The 21277-nt window shown below is 35.9% G+C and overlaps 4 protein-coding genes across 4 annotated transcripts; 3 read left to right on the top strand and 1 right to left on the bottom strand.

Annotated features, from left to right (window-relative positions):
• Positions 1–2742, top strand: LOC145560215 (protein DETOXIFICATION 33-like). Its single transcript, XM_081621471.1, has 7 exons — positions 1–308; positions 908–1446; positions 1533–1619; positions 1762–1818; positions 1915–2153; positions 2263–2468; positions 2680–2742. Exons 1-7 carry the CDS (start codon positions 72–74, stop codon positions 2740–2742), a joined length of 1428 nt encoding a protein of 475 aa, XP_081477597.1. The 5' UTR covers positions 1–71.
• A 666-nt stretch (positions 2743–3408) lies between these two features.
• Positions 3409–7631, bottom strand: LOC145558821 (4-hydroxy-3-methylbut-2-enyl diphosphate reductase, chloroplastic-like). Its single transcript, XM_081620162.1, has 10 exons — positions 7145–7631; positions 6423–6619; positions 5685–5864; positions 5298–5429; positions 5130–5204; positions 4921–5026; positions 4741–4835; positions 4141–4326; positions 3936–4022; positions 3409–3644 (listed from the first exon to the last, which is right to left on the bottom strand). Exons 1-10 carry the CDS (start codon positions 7404–7406, stop codon positions 3567–3569), a joined length of 1398 nt encoding a protein of 465 aa, XP_081476288.1. The 5' UTR covers positions 7407–7631; the 3' UTR covers positions 3409–3566.
• Positions 7632–9229: 1598 nt separating this feature from the next.
• On the top strand, positions 9230–16454 carry LOC145558820 (protein TIC 62, chloroplastic-like). Its single transcript, XM_081620161.1, has 14 exons — positions 9230–9467; positions 10744–10861; positions 10969–11041; positions 11335–11383; positions 11508–11684; positions 12273–12354; positions 12469–12541; positions 12644–12754; positions 13018–13170; positions 14015–14151; positions 14551–14742; positions 14817–14993; positions 15397–15597; positions 16198–16454. The coding sequence occupies exons 1-14, from the start codon at positions 9281–9283 to the stop codon at positions 16250–16252; spliced, it is 1785 nt and encodes a 594-aa protein (XP_081476287.1). The 5' UTR covers positions 9230–9280; the 3' UTR covers positions 16253–16454.
• A 196-nt stretch (positions 16455–16650) lies between these two features.
• LOC145558819 (uncharacterized) lies at positions 16651–20831 on the top strand. Its single transcript, XM_081620160.1, has 3 exons — positions 16651–19583; positions 19685–20047; positions 20215–20831. Exons 1-2 carry the CDS (start codon positions 16913–16915, stop codon positions 20038–20040), a joined length of 3027 nt encoding a protein of 1008 aa, XP_081476286.1. The 5' UTR covers positions 16651–16912; the 3' UTR covers positions 20041–20047; positions 20215–20831.
• Positions 20832–21277: the final 446 nt, after the last annotated feature.

Below are 21277 nucleotides of genomic sequence, written 5' to 3'. Positions count from 1 at the left end.
TTGATCAGAGTTTAGCAGTTTACACAACATTTTTGGTACAAAAAAAAGAAGCGAGTTAATTTTCTTAGAAAATGGAATTGGAGCAGCAAAACAGTAGACTTAGCAATGAGAGAATTTTTACTACTAGTAGAGTATGGAAAGAATCGAAAGAGTTGTGGAAATTAGCAGGGCCAACGATTGTAACGGCAGTCTCGCAGTACTCGTTAGAGTTCGTAACGGCGGCGTACGTTGGTCATTTGGGTACTCTTGAGCTCGCAGCTGTGTCTATTGTTCAAAATGTTATTAAAGGTTTTGTCTATGGCCTCATGGTACGTACCTTTTATTTTTTTTAGTTGCAATGGATTATGTATATGACTATTATTTGTGGACGGAGATGAGTATGACGTAACTTTTTTTTTTTTTTTTTTTTAGTATTGGTTATAGTTATATGTTCATTGTGATTTTTTGTTTTAATTTCTTGTGTTGAGGCTAAGCGGGTCTAGATAAAGTTTAAATTTTTGTTGAATTGGATTAGATTGGATTGAATGTTTGGATTCAAACTTAATTTCCAACATTTTTGGTTTTTTGGAATTTTGGGACTAGATTAAGACTCAAATTCTTTATAATTGAATGTTCAAGCTTGTGTAATAAGTTGTGTCTATTTTAATTTGCATTGATATTTACTAAATTGATTGAAATAATTTCCAATGTCAATGAGCATAGAGAAATGACTTTTTTTTTTTTTTTTTTTTTTTTTTTTAATTTTTTTTTTACAAATTTAATTCTGATTTGTGGGTTTTTATTGGGTATAAAAAGGGAAAACTACATAATATCTTGATTTTTTTTTTTAAAATTTAAGTTTTAATCAAGTTGTAGAACATTGAATTGAAGACAATTTTGAGCATTTATGTTGTTAATTTTGTAGTAGCTTGGGATGGGGAGTGCTCTAGAGACACTATGTGGACAAGCAGTAGGAGCAGGACAATTCAATATGCTTGGAATTTACATGCAAAGATCATGGATAATTACTCTAACTACTGCCCTGCTTCTAACACCAGTATACATCTTTACTTCACCGATACTAAAGCTCCTTCGACAAGACAAACACATTTCGGAACTTGCAGGAAAATACGCGTTGTGGTCTATTCCTCAGATGTTTGGATATGCCTTAAATTTCCCTATTCAGAAGTTCCTACAATCTCAGAGTAAAGTCAGGGTGACAACGATTATGTCGTTGTCTGTATTGGGAGTACATGCATTGTTGAATTGGGTTGTAGTAATGAGGTTTTCACATGGGTTGTTAGGTGCTGCAATGGTTGGGAATCTGTCTTGGTTTCTGCTTATTTTCGGGCAGCTTATCTATATTATGTCAGGGTTTTTCCCTGATTCTTGGACTGGTTTTTCGTTGTTGGCTTTCTCTTTAAAGGGTTTCATTAAGCTCACACTAGCCTCGGCTATAATGCTATGGTAATTGATTGTTGTTTTACCTATTTGAACGCTTTTTGGAGCCTTTTTTCTTTCTGATGATTTCTGAATATGTTATTGATTGGCAGCTTGGAGCTGTGGTATTTTACGATTATAATCCTCATGGTGGGGTGGTTACAGGATCCAGAAGTTGCAGTTGATGCCGTTTCAACATGGTAAGAGAAATAGTCATGTATGCGTTGCACTTCTATATCTAGCCACTGTATAAAATCTCAGTATCAGATTTCAGAAATTATTCACTAGCAGTGATACCGAATAGACTAATAGAAGCTCACATACATTCGACTCTAATTGCAGTATGAATTTGGATGTGTGGACTCTGATGATTGCTCTAGGCTTTAATGCAGCAGTCAGGTAAGCATCAATATGATATCTTCACTCTCCAAATCTCTTGATTTTGTGCTGACAGATCAGAGAGCAGAGCTTAAATGTTTCACCATGGTTTTGCAGCGTGAGAGTGTCTAACGAGTTAGGAGCAGGACACCCCAAGGTTGCTAAATTTGCTGTTCTGATGGCAATTTCGACATCAGCAATAATAGGGACCATTTTTACCGTCATGATCATAGCATTGAAGGACCAGTTTCCGAAGTTGTTTTCTGACAAACCACCAGTCATATATGAGGCTTCGAAGCTTGGTTATTTACTTGCAGCTACCATCTTTGTTAATAGCATCCAGATAGTTCTTCAAGGTATACTATTGGAATTCTTATGTCTTCCTACAATAGAACAGTCTCAGCATTTTTCATGAATTTAGAATTTTACAAATTGTGCATGTTTTCATGAAACTTTAATCTTTAGGTGTTGCAGTTGGGGCTGGTTGGCAATCCTTGGTCGCGTTTATAACCACTGGCTGCTACTACTTAGTCGGGCTACCAGTTTGTGTTCTGCTTGGTTACAAATTTAAGCTTGGGGCTCATGGACTTTGGGCAGGATTGCTAATTGGTGTTTTACTTCAAACCGCGATTTTGCTACTCATTGCATGGAGGACTAATTGGAATAAAGAAGTAAGTTTTGATATCTTAGCTTCTTTTCACCCTAAAAAAACTCATATAAGGGCTATCCAAGTTTTTTCACAACTAAAATAAGTTATTCAGTTTATACTTTAGGTTACAATGCCTCTATTAAATTTAATTAGCCAGGATGTGATTATTGTCTAAATGATGATTAGGTCCTTCATTCCAACAACGATAAATTCTTTGTTTGTTTTTCTTGTAGGCCTCTCAAGCGAAGAAACGAATGAGAGCATGGGGTGGCTCTACTGATTCTATGTCGACATAAACAGCTCATTTAGAATAGGTTTTACCCTAGAATTGTAGCCAAAAAACTTTTTTTTTTTCCTTATCAAATACAAATAAATACTTCGTATATTACTTAGTTACTTCGTATTTCACAATTAGCACAACTGGAATCATGGAATGAAATTAAAGCTTCTTGGGCATCTCTGTCCTAACAGTTGCAATTTCAACCTTAGCTAGTTTGCACTTCGTGAAACCTAATTCACTAATACATTTTTCTCTCGTCTGAAAGTCAAAAATTGTTAATACGGAGTTTATATCATTAATGGATTTGTGTGTCCATCTTCTTCGCCCTATTTCTCGTATGAAATTTTGTGATGGTGTAGAAAGAAGGACTAGAAGTTGTTCGACTATAGGGAGGTGGCGGTGGTGGTGATGGAATGGCGGTGATGACTGGGTAGATTCAGGATCCTTCAGTACTGGAGTAAAAACCAAATGGGGCGGTGGGGCCATTGAATGTTCCTCCGAGTAGGAAATACAATCACTACACAAGCTAATGTCAAGCCTACTCATACATAATGCTCATGACATTATTACTCGCAGCACATATTGTATTCCCTTCGTCCCTATTTTACTATTTATTTGTCTGATTTTCTTATACTCAATTAAACAGGAATTTAAGCAAGTGAATAATCAGAGAGGCAGAGAGTAAGTAAATGGGTGGATCATAGTACTTCAATTCTAACTAATATTTAGCTAGGTATCACCGTTTGTACATTCATCAACTATAGCTACACAGAATCAGTTGTATGAATAAACCCTTTAAATGTTTATACATTATAACTTACACATTACTATTTTACATTCTTAAGCGGGCACAGCTTCACGCAGCAGTACCTCTTCCCGTTTAATGTCAAAAATCTTGATCAAGGCATCTTCCACAACCTGGTTAGATAAACACAATAAAATGATCAGGGTCGATCACTGAATTCTAAAAATTTTAGGTATAAATGCAACTATAATTTGTTTATCATGATACAGAATCTTAAACAAGATAAAAACTAGTCGCACAAGCCATCTTATTTCTATTTGCAGCAATAATTGTATGTGCTGCTTAATATCATACACATCGCAAATGACAAACTCAGATTGCCTAACAGGCTAGAAGTCTTGAAGGAATGAGGCAGAGTAAGGTTATAGCTGTCAAAAACCAAAGAAGATGTTTCAAGTGTCTACCTTATCTGGGGTAGAAGCACCAGATGTTACTCCGATAGTGATTGGTCCTTCTGGTAGCCAATTTTCTTTTTCAACTAGCTCCCCATGCTGCGAAGATAAGCTATGGTGAGTAACAACATATGGATAATATGACATAGCAGAAGGATACGGGGAATAACATTTTGATGATATGTAAAACAGTAGAATTTCTGTATTCTATACTTACATTCAACTTGTAACTTATTTTGTTTCCAGGGCCTATTCTTGCTTCACTGTCAATCCAATATGATGGGATCCCACGATCCTCAGCTATTTCTTGTAGATGAGAGGTGTTGCTGGAGTTCCAGCCTCCAACCACAAGCATAAGATCAATTTTTTCATCCACCAACTTATACATTGCATCTTGTCGCTCCTAGATAAAGAAAGAGCAAGTAAACACAATTACACACTAAGAATTTTATAAGAATCTTTGGGCAACTTGGTAGCACAAGACAATATTACAACGTTGAAACTTGTAAGACGCTTTATTCAGGTTCTAACAGAAGGAACTTGATGGAGGATAAAAAAAAACATTTAGGCCCTTGTCAGAATCACCAACTTTTAGCCAAATCCTAGATTATTTCTTGGACCAATTGTGAGCACCTATGAACCCTGAATTGAGCACAAATTTCCCTGGTCTAGCGGTATTTTGTGAACTGGGAGAAATTAAGCAGGTTAGCAGATAACTGCTACTAAATATGCTCATCTTTCATTCAGTAAAAATACTAAGGTTATATAAGAGTTAAACTGGTCTTAGGGATACGGGAGCTTAGCGAGGAGAAAGTACTTGAGTAGCATCACAAATTGTGTTGAAACTCATGAAGTGGTTGTTTATATTCTCAACTCCATACTTGCGCATCATAGTTCTCTCAACCAGCTTTCCTACAAAATTGAGATAAGATACTCATTAAAATCGTTGGTCAACAAACTTACAAGACATAACATAATTCTGCTAAGTATAGCTAACCAATTTCTTCTGTTTCTCCCTTGAGCATAGTAGTTTGGTTTGCTATTCCAACTTTTACAAGGTCTCTGTCTGGATCAAACCCATCAGAGACAGCATATTTGAATTTCTGCAAGAAGGGGATAAAAAACCCTACCATTCAAAAAGGAGTAAAAGAGACAGAGAAAACTATCCCTTAAGCCAACATACTTAGTATGAGTGGAAGAATATACCTCTAGGAATGCCTCTCTGGTTGAGCTAGACCCATCAAGTTGCCCACCAAGAATATAATCGCATACATAATTTGCCTATATGAAGCACATACATCGAAGATATAAAGCAATGTACAGTATAACTACAATGAAGATAATGCTATCTAAAATAATGTGAACGTAATTTACCTCTTTCATATTCTTCACAACAACGTATGTCCCAGCAAAAGATGAAGTCGCGACAGTCTCCTCATGACCATACTTCCCATGAATAATTGAAGTATAATCTCCTCTCTTGTGCTTCTCCACTACATTCCACACCTATAAAGAAATTCATGCACATAGAAAAGAATAAGAGAAAGTGAAGTCATCAAACATACAAGTATATCTTTAATTACTTATTGAGATGATTCTAACAAGATCCCACATGAATATACTTTTCCTTACATATAATTCACAAAAAACAGTAAAAGGAGGGGATATGAATAGTGTAAAAGTCAAACCGGGTCAAGTAAAAAAGAATAGAGGAAGTAACTCACTGAGAGAAGAAATTGGAACAGAAGTTCTTATACGTACCTTGTTCACCCAAGGGCAAGTTGTATCTACAATTTGCACTTTTTTCTCACTCAAGGTCAACATTTCATCTACAGCAGCTCCAAAAGCTGGTAAAATCACAACATCACCTTTGTCAACTACCTCAAATTGCTTCTTTCCATCCTCAAGAGGAATATTCTGCACTTCCATTTCTTCCAGTCGCTGCCACAAAAGAATTCAATAATTTCAATAACTCATGGCTGTTTTATGTATGAGCACAAATGGGAGTGACACTGACCTAGCTAATCAAGGGAACTCATTCTGCAGCCCTGCAGGTAAACTGCATGCACAGAAAGGGGCTACACTCTAACTTAACTTAAACATAAATGCAGTACGGTGCGATAAAACGCTTGATAGAATATGAAGTATATGCATTAGACATAGTAGGGAGATGATAAAAACCTGATATAGTCTCCCCAGGAGTTCAAATGTACACTCATGTAAATTACAAAGTTCAGAGCAGGCAAGTCAAGTATCATGAATATACAGTGTTTTAATTGCAATTCAACATCATTACTCACTTTATCAACTATCAAATTTTCATTTTTCAAATAAGTTAAGAGGCATTTACTACATATTCTATTTCAAATGCTTTATATTTCACTTGATCTTAAACAATCACATATTCTATTTCAAAAGCTTGAGATAGAACATGTTATCCTACTCCTAATACATTATCCTATGAAATGGATTTTTTTTTATGAAAAAAGGCTTGTAGACCTTATTAACAGTCGGGTTGTGGATGATTTCGTTAGTGATCCAGATTCTCTCATCGGGAAACTGTTTCCTCGCTTCATATGCAATCTGAACAGCTCGTTCCACGCCCCAGCAAAATCCAAATGCTTCCGCCAACTTCACCGTGACATTACCCCATGTATACACATATCCATTCTCCTTCAAAGTCTTTATTACATCACCTGATGTAAACAATAGGAAATAGAACAAAAATTTGTCAATACAATTATCCACCAATCTACACAAACTATATCATTTATAAAACAATAACAATATAAAAGCATATATACTGAATTCATACAGAAATTAATTGAACAACACCAATTTCACAATCACCAATCCACATAAATTATATATTTTTCAATGAAAAATCATGAAAAGCCCATCATATCTACCAAATTCACACAGAAATTAACTTAAGAAACACCAATTTCACAAATTAAAGCTAAATGATCATTGAAATGACTCAAATGAGCTCAACTGTAAAACTTAATCATCAAAACATTAATTGCAAACTATATCCAATTAAACGACACAGATAAGTTCAATTACAATTCAAACATTAATCACAACATCTAAAAATCAGAAAATCAACCAATAATTTCACGCACTCCAATCAAAATCAACAAAATTAGGGAAAATTACAAATCAACCATAAAAATCAACAAATTGAACAATGAAAAGAGCAGAAATTAAAGAAACGTAACTAGTATACTCGCGATTCATAAGCTGGAGAGTCTCGGCTTTGTGTCCGAAACCTTTACGATTGTAATTCTCACTCCTGGTCAAGTTGTGATGGAACTTCTTAGCGTCGAAATTGGTATCAACGGCAGAAGATGAAGACGACTCTCCGGCGGCGCAACGGACGGAAAAATGAGGTTTCCGGTGAGAAATTGCACGGCCGTGAGTTTCCGGCAAGCGGAGGTCGGTGGAGGTGAAGACGCGGCAGAGATGAGGCGAAATCGCCATTGTTGGTGCTGATTGAAGCTTGAAGTTGACAGAGGAGAGAGAAAGACTTTGGTTGAATGAAATTTACAAGAAGTTCAGTGGATTGCTACTCTACTGGGTAATGAAATTATGAATGGAGTTTTGGATTTTGGGAATTTTTATTAATTTATTTTATTTTTTTTAATTGTGTTTATTATCGTCGTTGATTTATAAACTTGTAATACTTGTGTTAGTAATGTGATTGTGTGAATATGTGATTAGAAAATTAATTCTCGCCAAACACATGGGTTCGTAATTGTGGAGTCCTGTGGACTCTTTAGTCATTTTCAATATAAGTCTTAACAAAATTGTTACACCGTACTCATATTAGTTGTATAATCTAATTTAACATCATTTTCGTGTATTTAGTATGTTTAAACTAATTTAACATAATTTTTGTGTATTTAGTATGAGGGATATGGATAAGAGGTTGGATAAGGATAGAATATTTGACTATTTAAAATGTCATTTGATTAACATATGAGGGAGGGATTATATTGTTGTTTATAGAAAGTGGTAATTCATAAGAAATTATGTTCTTAAATGAAATTCTAAAGAATCTCAAGTTGTTAGTCTTTGACTATGCGAAGTATTCTCATGAGTTTTAATTGACTAAGGAGATCTTGGTAATTAAGTAATTTACTTAAATTGGTGGGGTGTAAGGTGTATCCAAGGGTATTTTCTGCTCTATATTGATACAGGTCGGTTGTGGGTCGAGTTAAAGAGGGTCATATTTTATAGGGCCAATATTGGGTCAGGCCAATACGGGTCACGGGTCAATAATGAACGGGCCTACAAAATATCAATTTAAATAAATATTGGACAAAGCCATTATTAAGTATATATGAATACAAATTTACTTATGTAATTATTTTTACATTATCTTATTTCTTTATTAATTAAATTGGAAAAACATTTTGGCTCTATATTGACCCTACCTAATGAGAGCCCTGTCCATGAAAGGTCCTGTCAATTAAAATCCCTTTAAGCTTGACCCTAACCTTATTATCATTAGGCTATCCTAGATGTGATCAACATTGGCCCGCCCCGGAAATAGGGCGGGTTTGGGCAATTATAAAAACACATTTTTTGTTAAAAAGCCCGAACTCGGCTCGAAAAAGCCCGAAAAGCCCGTTTTGGCCCGACAAGCCCGCTACTTTTTTACGGGTTTGGGCACGAGAAATTGTGTTAAGGCCCGACCCGATTTTTTATCACCTCTAGGCTATCCTACCCAATAACCAGCTCTAGTTACATAACTTCTACTCTTCTTCTCTTTAGTGAATTAGTTAAAGTTAAGCAAATACTTATACAATATTATAGGTCAACTCAACTTTTTTTTTCCCAAAAATGTTTACGAGGCCAAGTCATTATGAGACTCACAAAAGGTCCGCCCTTGCCACTGAGTCAAGATTTGATTTATTCATTTTTCATCATTAATTATTGTAGTGCACATTTTTTCATCTTTTATTGTTAAAGGTAAACATATATTTGTCACGAAATAATATAAAATCGATAATTAACTTTAACAATAACCATCAATATTTTGATCAATATACTCCGTACGTCTTTATGAACCTTCAACAACAAAAATAACACAAAATGGAGAATGGATTAAAAGAATTAAAGAAGAGATACCAAAAAAACCTAAGTGGCCCAAACAAAATTTAGAGTACACATCTCAACCACAATTTGTAAATTTAGTGAGGACCCAATTGTCCCAATCATATCTTGATGAGTCTTTAAACTCAAGAATTTAAGGAGATTATTACTCCTCCACTTCTATTATTCTTGAGTGTTGAGTTTGAAATAGCGGGAACCCAAGAAATACATGCAAAATTCTTTCAATTTATTCTCAAATGGAGCTTCATTCCTTACAACATTCATTGTCTCCTTTAACTAATCTACCTACCCCGCTATTATTTCGAAGTAATTTCGTAAAAAAATGTTATCTTTATGATCGGTTCATCAAATTTCACAGTCCTACGAAATACCCAGGTGCTAGAAGTTTCCAGAAATCATACTTTAAAGCTCAATTATCATCTGGTATGAACTTTTTCTTGTGAAATTATAATGTGGGTTTCTGATTATTTTTTGTGTAATTGTATAAAGTTCAGTTTTTTATTACTTTAATTTAATGGGTTATTTTTGTTCAATTGATTTTTTTTTTTAATTGAATTGGGTGGAAAATGAGGTACATTGGTTATTTTTTTTGTTGTTGAATTTTGAATTATCGTTATGCATTTGTAACTCAAATTGAATGTTTCAGTTGATCTGAGAGTTATTTGTTTGGTTATTGATGAATAATTTGAGTAGAAAGTTTGAGAATTTGGAATGGGTGATTAATATGTGAATGTGATCAGGTATGACTTTTGTTAGGTTAAAGCTTCTTCAGGGTAATGGACAGTCACATAGATATAATGTGTGTTTAGATAATTATAGAAAAGTCTGGAATTAGATTTTTGTAACTTATTATAAGATTGTGTAGGTTTGGAAGTTTTTAAATTTTATGGAATAATGATGGTTTGGAGTATGTTAAAAATATAGAATTGGATGTTATAGAATTTGTAGGCTTGGAGTATGCTTAAAAGTATAATGTGATTGAAAGGAATGAGACTAAGAAGTGCTAGGAACATTTTTGAAGATTTATGTGGGTGGAAGAAAAAGAGATTGTGATGGAAGACACTTGAGAAGTTTGGAGGTTAGTTACTTAGATATAAACTATAATTAAGCTAGCTTACTTTGAGTTTAGTATGTGAAGAGTAGAAGATATGGTGCGGGAAGTACTCATCAAATAAAGAGAGACATGAGCTCGCTTAAAGTGGGAGATTCGAGTTATGTGCTCATACAGTCATACCAATTATAAGCTGTGTAGATGAGGGATAACTCACTAACTCTCCCACTAATAAGATTGTTGTTTAATTTGTAATCAAATACCCGTGATTCATTATATAAATAATAAATAAATTATAATTCATGATAATATAAAATTGCAGTAATTTTAGGCCCATTATACTTCATGTGTTCCCCAAAATTCTATCAACGTGGCTAAGAATATGCACCTGAAGTTGTTCTGAGTATTGTACTGATGATAACTTATTAAACTTTTAAGTGGGCTCAAGTGTTCTAATGATAAATACTTGTTAGAAAATGACTTACTTTTGTAATAGTGTTTAAATGGACCAATTCACCATCACAAGATGGTACTAGATTGAGCTCTTAAAACTTTTGTAATTAATTGTTCCAATTTGGATTTATAATTTTATATTCACATTTTGTCCAACACTTATTTCATCATACAGTAAACTTGCATTTTTGCTAGGTGCTATAAGATTCAGCTCTTCAACAGTTGAGGCAACTACAGAGAATCTTGATTCCAAAGAGGAAGATGTTGTATTTGTTGCTGGTGCAACTGGTAAAGTTGGCTCACGAACTGTAAGGTTAGAAGCCTTAGTCAAAGAACTCAATGACGATTTCTTAGAAGTTGGCCTTTTAAACTTGTGGTTTGACTGTTTGAGTTTCTAAAGAGTTGATAAATATCTCCCAGAGAGCTCTTGAAACTAGGATACCGAGTAAAAGCTGGAGTCAGGAGTGCACAGCGAGCAGAAAGTCTGGTCCAAGTATGTTTTCCTCTTACAAGGAGTTCTATTTTGATAATAGCGATTTTTTCTTACCTCCCTTCCATAAGAAATATTACTACAAAATGTTAAAATGAAAGCTATATGTTTTCTCCAACCTCACAAAGATCCTCGCGGGGTTGGGAGATGCAGAGTTGGTAACATACTGGGAAAAAAACTTGCCAAACTCTATTGGGATGTATATTAAAAACCACAGAAGAGTTTATTGTCTGGTTAAAAAAAAAACCTTCTGATGAAGTGTCTTAACGCTACAATGACCTTGTGGTGATTTGCAGAGTGTTAAACAGTTGAAGGTGGACACAGATACCACAAAAGGACGTGAACGTAAGTGGAATGCACTAGAACAACAATATATGGTTAAATGAAACCAGTAGCATAATTGCAGAAGATATATTACTTGAGAATCAGGCTTGCACTAATAACAGATTACTTTTGGTGTTTAGCCCAGCAATAGAGATGCTTGAAATTGTGGAATGTGATCTAGAAAAGCCTGAACAGATTGTTCCAGCACTGGGTAGAGCTTCTGTGGTCATATGTTGCATAGGTGCCAGTGAGAAGGAAATTTTCGATGTGACTGGACCCTATCGTATTGATTTTCTAGCTACCAAAAACCTCGTTGATGCAGGCAAGTCAGCATTTAAATTAAAATGAACTATGGTTATTGGAATTTTCTCATACTTGTTTCTCATGTGGAAACTCTTGCTACAAATACAATACTACAATAATAAACAGTTAAGAATCATATACATGAAACTTTCAAACTAATCTTATCCAATCCCCAATGACATGATCAATTATACAAAAAATCTATATTACATTGATCAGTTTCCCCTCAGAACTGAAATATTTACGTCATGTAGTTAAAGAACCATCAATTTGGTAGACATTGAGTTTCTAAATAATTGTCCTTTTATCCATCCTTTGCCTTTGCATCAAATTGCTCTGTGATATATGGATTCTAAACTATCTGCTCTTCTTTCTTACTATGAAGTGGCAGATGGTTGTTGCATTTCAGATCAAGGATGAATTAGAATATTGCAGGGTTTAAAAGTTGTGTTCATATGACACTCTTACCCTGCCATAGTAGAAGCCTCTTTAAAGAAGGGGTGATGTTATTGCTGTTCTGTTTGACTTACTGAAGAAATGCAATAATTAGAGGAATTTTTCGATGATAAATTCACGACTGATTGAATCTTGTTTATCTGACATGCAGCAACTTCTACAAAAGTAAACCATTTTATTCTGGTTACTTCCCTGGGAACGAACAAATTTGGATTTCCTGCAGCTGTGTTAAAGTAAGAAGACAATTTTTATGCACCTTTTGAATTTTACAAATACTTCAGCTAAATTAGAGAAAATTGATATACCTCATATTGATTGTGGAAGTAACTCTTTTCTTCCTGCTCAAGTTTGTTTTGGGGAGTGCTGTGCTGGAAGAGGAAGGCAGAAGAAGCGCTCATAGCTAGTGGTCTTCCCTACACAGTGAGTGCTACTGTGCTACTGTGGAACTGTGCTACCTTGCAAGGTTAGGTGGTAATCCTTTGTCAGTCATCTTCTAATGAATGTACATGTGGTTATTTCCAGATTGTGAGACCGGGAGGTATGGAAAGGCCTACTGATAGTTTCAAGGAAACTCATAACCTGACCCTTGCACAGGAGGACACTTTATTTGGAGGCTTAGTCTCAAATCTGCAGGTATACTAATCGTACTCCTTGCTATGTGATGTAGCCGGTAGCCCTTCATGGCTTCATTCATCAAAGAAAATGCTTTATTAGTCTAACATTACTCCAAACTTTTTCATTCAACCATCGAAGGATATACTTAATATGTTTTTTCTTAGATAATTTCAGGCATGTACTTGCTGCTATGATTTATAATTTCTGGATGAAGCTTTTCAAGATCTTGTTACTAGAAATTTGGTTTTCCTAGATAATGAAACTCTATCAGTTAAGTGCAGGTGGCAGAACTCTTAGCAACTATGGCACAAAACCGAAGTCTTTCTTACTGCAAAATAGTGGAAGTAGTTGCTGAAACAACTGCACCATTAACTCCTATGACAGATCTCCTTACGAAGATCCCATCTAAACGGGAAGAATTGCAGAAAACAGAGGTAAAACAATGCCTCCTTCATAAAAAAAAAAAAGAAACCTGAATAACCCTAAGTTCCTAACAGCTCATTCGTTGACTCTTCATTTGGGCCTTCACTTAGCAAGTTAGCTTCACCCTTCTGAAGGAACCTGTAACCTGAAAAGTGTCTTTTTAGCAAATTTTGGAATAGATATCAGTTTGTTTTGGGATTGCAGACATCGATCAAGATATATGACATTGATTATCTTGGGAGCATTGGAGTTGTATGGTTAATTTAGAAGTCAAGCTCTATTTTTTAGCTGCTAGTAAGGTTTGGTGAATGAATAAAATATTGGCACATACGTAAGAGTTTTTCTAATAGTTTTCACAAGGTAGCATCTTCCTTCTCCTGGATTGGTATTATTGTATTAATAATGCGGACTTTTGGCCATCATATGTTGAGTCAGGTCCCAGTCACATTTAGTAGGAGGTTTCAACTTGAGAGTTATGGGATGATTAGTTGTTTAGATGGAATTGTAGTTGAAGAATGATGGTTTTACCTATTATTAGTAATCCAGAGAAAAAAATGACCTTTTTTTAGACATTACCCCTTAGATCCTTACCACTGAATCTTCTATAAATACTTTGGGCAGGGGGGTTACACTTATTAAGGGATGACTGATAAGAAATTGCTTTTCATAATCAGATATCAGAATCTCCTTGGACATCTGTAGCCTCACCCAAAACGAGCGTGATAGCTGAGGCAGCAAACACTCTTAAAGAGGAACTCTCAAAAGAAAAATTCGAGGCAAGCTCCACATTTCTGTCTCCTATCTGTTATAGATAGTTTTGGCCAATCATTTTCTCATCAATGGTTTCATTATCAGGAATTGGATGCTATAACTAAGACACTTGAAGCCGAAACTGCCAAAAGTTTCATCAGTGAGATACCAACTGACGTAACTGAGAAAGAATCAGTTCAAGACATAAACGTTCTGGCCAGGCCTTTGTCTCCCTACACAATGTAATTGTCTTTATAATGCAGCATGTTGTATATTTCTAAAAGTTTTAACACATTGGCATATGACTTACTGCGACACAGTTTGGACTTTGGACCTTTCAGGTGCTGGTCATTGTTTTTAAAGCAACATGTTGGGTAGTGATAAAATTGAGAAAAACAATGAGGGGTGTGGGAGGGGGGACTCTGCGTTGTGTATGCCTTTCTCATGGCCTGACATATGTCTAGGAAAGGAACCTTTGCAAATTTGCAAATCCTTTTCAGACCACAACTAGTGCTTATATTATTTCAGATACAGTTTATTTAACCAAGCTATACCATCTCCCCTCCCCCCCCCCCCCCCCCCCAACACACACACACACATTATCTAAAGCCTTAATTGTGACTCCATTAATAAACTTTCAGGTATGATGACTTAAAGCCACCTTCATCGCCATGCCCAACTGCACCTAGTGGTCAAGTTAAGCAAATTGAGCTTGACACTGCAGAGACTGTTGCGCCAGATACCTCAACTAGTGTTTCAGTAACAGAGGTTGATATTGCTGAGACATCTACAGTGGAATCGCAGAACTTGCAGCCTCTTTCTCCTTATACTGCGTAAGTTATATCATCCAATATATCTGGCTTGTGCTAGAAAAAACACCCTTGACTTCTCTGTCTTTTATGAACAGCTATGAGGATCTGAAGCCTCCCAGCTCTCCAAGCCCATCTCCTCCTGGTAACTCTCGTGAAGAATCTTTGGAGACTTCAACACCTGTGGATGGTGTACCACAGTTCATTGATGGAAATGGATCCTTGGCAGAAGATGTTCAAGAGGAATTGATTTTTTACCACTCACCATTCCCTGTGTAAGTCTTTGCAGCCACATGCTGATATCCTGAGGGTGGTGAAGTCTTGTGATTGTCATCAAACATGTGTAGAAATGTATTAGTGTAGTATGTTTTAATAGGAAGTGAAGAAACTAGATTACCATAGGTAATTTGACTTATTTGCTCATATATATGCATCTTTCTCCCACATTTACTCTCAATTGCTTTATTCAAGATGCCCTTTGTATTTTGGCTTCATTTAACCGCATCATAGAAATGCCTTCTTGAAATTTTTATTATATGGATCATAATTTAGTCTAACCATTTAGCTAGTTAGTAGCTGGCTTTCATCTTTACACACAGCATTTGAGATTCCCTTTTGAACTCATAATTTATTTGGAAAAATAGCTAATCAGAAAATTGATTACTCTTTTCCTTGCAGATATGAAGACTTGAAGCCCCCTACTTCGCCAACCCCAACAGCTCCTAATTCATTGGCCACTTCCACGGCCTCGGATGGTGCTGAATCGCAGACAGCTAGCTTGTCAAATAATGGTCCAGTTGAATCTATTGAAGCACAAAATGCAGGGAATGAGCAAACTTCTGCACAGCCAAAGCCAAGACCACTTTCACCGTATACAATGTGAGTCCATCAACATTCAATCTGTTTTTTTCCAAATATTTTCTGTTTTACCCATTTCAATGGAGAAGAAATTTCTCATCTTGCTAGAATACTAAACTGAATATGCACGCATATAGTCCTGAGAACAAAAATCCAGTCTTACTTTCTGGAAAGGTGGTGGTTACTCAACTGATTTGAGGAATTGAAAGAAGTATTTAATTATAATGTCTTTAAAGTTGTATGTTACCCTTATTGTAACTCATTGAGGCTTAGCTGCTAGCTAGTTAAAGACATTTTCACTGTAGTATAATTATTTGGTAATCTGGTATAGGTGAATATTTTATATTACTGTAGTTTAGTATTATATGGTCTTTAGTTTAAGCATCTATTTATAGCAAATAGGATTCAACACCTACCCTTCCTTTACTTGGATAAAATAAATGCCTATGCTGAATTTCGCACAATGCACTCCACTATTTATTCATTAGCATTATGGTTGAATAAGGGATGGGAGTATGTCATACCGAGTTGTTGGAATAGAATACCAAAATTTTCACTTAGAGCTTAATTCCGGACCACAATGTGTTGCCTGCTGACATCCTGTTCGTTTTTTGGATGAAGGTATGACGATATGAAGCCACCAAGTAGTCCAATGCCTTCAGCAGGGAATAACTAACTATTCTAGAGCGGTTACTGCCAACCAAGGGATTACTAACACGCTGTTGAAATTCAGTCTATCTCCATTTTGATGAACTGAAAACTTCCTGTTAATTCTCTGTTGCATCTGGAAAGCCAATGAATATTTTTTGATGTAAAAGTTACAATTTTCATCAGACTGATATACTAAAATGTGTATTTTAATTACATGTTAAAGCAAAGGGATCTGTTGTGCTATTGTGTATACATGTACAGTCCACGAGAGAATTTCAAACTTCAGGGAAGCTTATTTTTTTTATCTTAAATTTGGTATCGCATTCAAACGTCATTGATGAATGATCTCCTTAAATATGCTGTTGTCTGGTTTCTAATACAGTATATGTATAAACCAAAGTGCTCAGTTGCAGTGGTTGGTGAACTTTCTGGTGGTTGAATTCCAGCATTTTGGTCGTGGTCAAATATCTCATACTTGCCTGAAATAATAAAAATCATGCCTTTTTGAGCAGCATGGGAAGATTCTTAAAAGAAATGTTTTTATTATTGCAATTTGGATGAATTATTTTTTATTGCAAAACTTAGTAAATAAGAAGTAAGCAGTTTCTGACCTTCCAGCTCCATTTGTATCACACCTACTGTCTTTATCTCTAGAAAAATTCTAATTCTAAAACATAACTCATCCATGTATCGCTTGATTTCCTGTGCTACTGCTTTGTTTTGTTTTCTTCAGTTTCTCAGTGCGGCGAATATTGAAACAGACAGATTAGCACTGCTTGAAGTCAAAGATAAGATAACAGATGATCCTTTCAGCGTGATGAACTCATGGAATAACAGCCTCCATTTTTGTGAGTGGCATGGAGTTACATGTGGTTATCAGAACAAGAGAGTGGTGGGATTGGACCTGCACTCTTTGAAGCTCAGAGGCTCACTCTCTCCTTATGTAGGAAATCTAAGTTTCCTCAAAGTGTTGAACCTTCAGAATAACAGTTTTGGCGGCACAATTCCTCCTGAGGTTGGTCGTTTACACAACTTGCAGTCTCTCTTGCTCACTAACAATTCCATTGCAGGGGAAATTCCTTCCAATATATCGCGTTGTTCTAGCCTTATTGAGCTGGGAGCTAGCCGCAACAAGTTGGTGGGAAGGATCCCTCCCGGGTTTGGTTTCTTGTTACATCTACTTCGCCTTGACTTATCCACAAACAACTTGACAGGTACCATTCCTTCCTCTCTAGGAAACTTATCATCTCTTAGTATGCTCCATCTGGGTGGAAACAACTTGGTTGAGAAGATCCCAGACGGCCTAGGAAATTTGAAAAATCTCACCATTTTAGCATTAGGTTCCAACATGCTGTCTGGAATAGTCCCTTTGTCGATTTTTAACCTTTCATTCCTGACAAAATTAGATTTAGGTAGTAATGACTTAGAGGGACACCTTCCTTCGGATTCAGGCAACACTCTTCCTTATCTCCAGTTCTTATCCATAGCTGGGAACCAATTCACTGGACTCATCCCTGCTTCAATCTCTAATTCTTCTAATATCGGAGTTCTCCAAATGTCCGAGAACTATCTTCAAGGACCAGTTCCTTCTTTACAAAAGTTACATTGGCTTACTGACCTTGTCATAGGTGATAACTCCCTAGGCAGTGGCGAAGCTACTGATTTAGACTTTGTTTCTTCCTTGACCAATGCCACCATGTTACAATGGTTGGATATTGGTCCAAATAATTTCAAAGGAATACTACCAAAAATCATTTGTAATTTCTCAACGCTTACATTTTTGAAATTTGAGAGCAACAGGATAGATGGGAAAATTCCAACATGCATAGAAAGTCTTGTAGAGTTGCAGATATTTAACGGTTGGGGGAACCAACTTTCCGGGGTCATTCCACAGGGTATCGGAAAACTTCAAAATCTGAATGAACTAGACTTGAGTATCAACCAATTATCTGGGGATATACCCTCCTCAATTGGAAACTTAACCAAGATAACTGTTCTTCAACTGTCTCAAAACAATCTTCAAGGACACATACCCTTAGCTCTAGGAAATTGCAGAAATCTTCTAGGATTAGCTCTTTCACAAAATAATCTTAGTGGCAGGATACCCTCATCAATTCTTAGTCTCTCCACCTTATCTATTGCACTTGATCTATCTAGTAACCGCCTTACTGGATCTCTCCCTGAAGAAATTGGGCAACTAAACAATCTGGTGGCTCTTGATATATCTGGAAACATGCTATCAGGTGAAATTCCAAGCAGTCTAAGTGGTTGCATTGCATTAGAAATCCTATACATGGGAGGAAACTTATTCCAAGGCGGTATTCCTACTGCTTTGCAGACATTGAAGGGTCTCCGTATTCTTGATTTGTCGCAGAACAATTTATCAGGTGAAATCCCAAAGTTTCTGGTGAGCCTCCCATTGCAAATGCTGAATCTATCGGACAATGTTATGCTTAAAGGTGAAGTTCCCACCAGTGGTGTCTTCAGTAATATATCTGCTGTTTTCGTAACTGGAAACAATAGGCTGTGTGGTGGCATAGCTAAGCTAAAGCTGCCTAGATGCAATTTTGTGAAGTCCAAGACAAGAAGATCAAGCCATAGGCTGAGGTTAATTCTGCCAATTCTCTTGGGGGTTCTTGGAGCTATTTTTCTGGTGGTATCTGTATCAATTTATATATGCTGTTATAGAAAAAAAACCAAGGAACTCGCAACTTCAGATGATTTGGAAGATTTTCCGAATATGTCTTATCAATTCCTTTTAAAAGCTACAGATGGGTTTTCTTCTAACAATTTGCTTGGTTATGGTTCCTTTGGAGTTGTATACAAGGGAATCCTCAATGATCAAGATGGAAAAATAGTTGCTGTCAAAGTATTCAAACTTGAGCATGCTGGTGCTTTTAAAAGCTTCATGGCTGAATGTGAGGTCCTACGAAGCATCAGACATCGAAATCTCATTAAGATTGTAACTGCTTGTTCAAGTGTTGATTATCAAGGAAATGATTTTAAAGCTTTAGTTTATGAGTACATGATAAATGGAAGTCTGGATGATTGGTTGCATCCAACACAAGCAACCAATAGAATTCAGGACGCGAATCATACACCAAAAAGCTTAAATCTTTGCCAACGACTTGATGTAGCAGTTGATGTTGCTTTTGCCTTGGAGTATCTTCATCACAGTTGTGTTCCATCTGTGGTTCACTGTGACCTCAAGCCGAGTAATGTTCTCCTTGATAGTGATTTGGTTGCACATGTTAGTGATTTTGGGCTAGCCAAGTTCCTGGTCTTAGAAGACATTAACAACTCTCAGCAGTCTAGTTCAGTTGGACTAAGGGGAACTATTGGTTATGCTCCTCCAGGTAACTAACTAACTGAACTGTAACTGTTATCCTGCACCTTATAACATGTGAATTTTCCTCCCACATTTGAAATTTGATAACATTGGAGTTTTGATTTGCAGAATATGGCTCGGGTAATGAGGTGTCTATATATGGCGATGTCTACAGTTTTGGGATCCTTTTACTTGAAATGTTTACAGGAAAGAGGCCAACTGATGACATGTTCAATGACGGCTTGAGCCTCCGTCACTTTGTGGAAGCAGCATTGCCTGACAAGGTTTCTGAAATATTAGATAATGCACTTCTTGAAGAAATAGCTGTAGAAGAGAACAATAGCACTATGATATTGAATGCCTTGATTTCTGTACTTAGGACCGCACTTTCTTGCTCTACTGAGCTCCCTCGAGAAAGGTTGAATATGAGTGATGTTGCTACAAAACTATCATCAATCAAGGGCAAACTCTTACAAAGGAGATAACTAGCTGGTAAAATTTCTAATCATACTTCTGTTTTCAATGTTATTAATTAACTATAAAGAACTACCACTATTTTAGATGAGATTCTATTTACTTTTTACTAGTAGTATAATTTCATGATAATTTTTTTTTTACTATATAGATAACTCTGAACTTAATTTTATTATCCTGATTAGGCTGCAGGTACATAAATATGATGCTGTACCAAGTTGGACAAGTCTGTGGTGCAGACAAAAATCTTTCAGACAGAAACTTCATTTTAATAGAAGTCTTTTTGAAAGTATTCTAGTAATGAGAGTAAGAGTCCTAAAAATATGCACTTTATATTTCCAGAATACAAAGCTAGTAATGAAGACATACATTGAAGGGATTAAGTTTAGACAGCAGTGGACACTGAAATGAACGAACTTGCGATCAGAGGAGCAAAGAAGCAGTCATGCAGAACTTAATTTTCTGCGTTCCTATTTTTCTTTTACTGATGTTTTAGCTCAAATAGCATATGATACTTTCTAAATGGGGTACAATTCTCATCACTTCCTGCTATTGTGAAAAATGTGACTTAGAAATTAAGACTTGTTTTTTCTAGTTCTCTAGTTGGTATCCTGTTTGTTTGGTTTGTTTTGTTATGTTGAAGTGGTAGTTTATTCAATAGGTGATGTAAGACCTCTATTGTAACTGAAAGAAAAATATATTGTCATTTTCTTACAGTAACAGTGATAGACTTATAGGGTATTTATTTATTTATTTTAAATGTTGTTCTTGTGTGAAATTCACAAAAATAAATTTTCATATGTTGAAAGATTACTTATTCTAGGAAACATGACAAGTTGATTTTCGAATGATGAGTTGATTCGTGACAAAGCCTAAGCTATATTTGCAAATTGCATATGACTAAATGCTTCAATCGAATTCATAATCCCTGTCCAATTCAACCCAAATTAAATGAACATATTGACCAAACATCACCCAATATTTGACACATTATCACCTGTTTATAGTCAATTCAAACTCGAACCACACACTTGATTTGACAGCTCTAAACTCTAGCAAGACTCTATAGGCACTAATCGGCTAATGCGGGCAACATTAAGCTGTCCATATGGTGATATCAATCTACACCAAATGAACATATTGAGCAAACATCACCTTATTTTTGACCTAACATGACCTGACCTGTTCATAGCCAATTCGAACTTGAACAACACCCTTGATTTGACAGTTATTAACTCTAGCAAGACT

This window comes from Chenopodium album, chromosome 9, assembly GCF_948465745.1.
Source record: "Chenopodium album chromosome 9, dcCheAlbu1.1, whole genome shotgun sequence".
NCBI classification, from domain to species: Eukaryota; Viridiplantae; Streptophyta; class Magnoliopsida; order Caryophyllales; family Amaranthaceae; genus Chenopodium; species Chenopodium album.
This window is presented reverse-complemented; position numbering and strand designations above follow the sequence as displayed.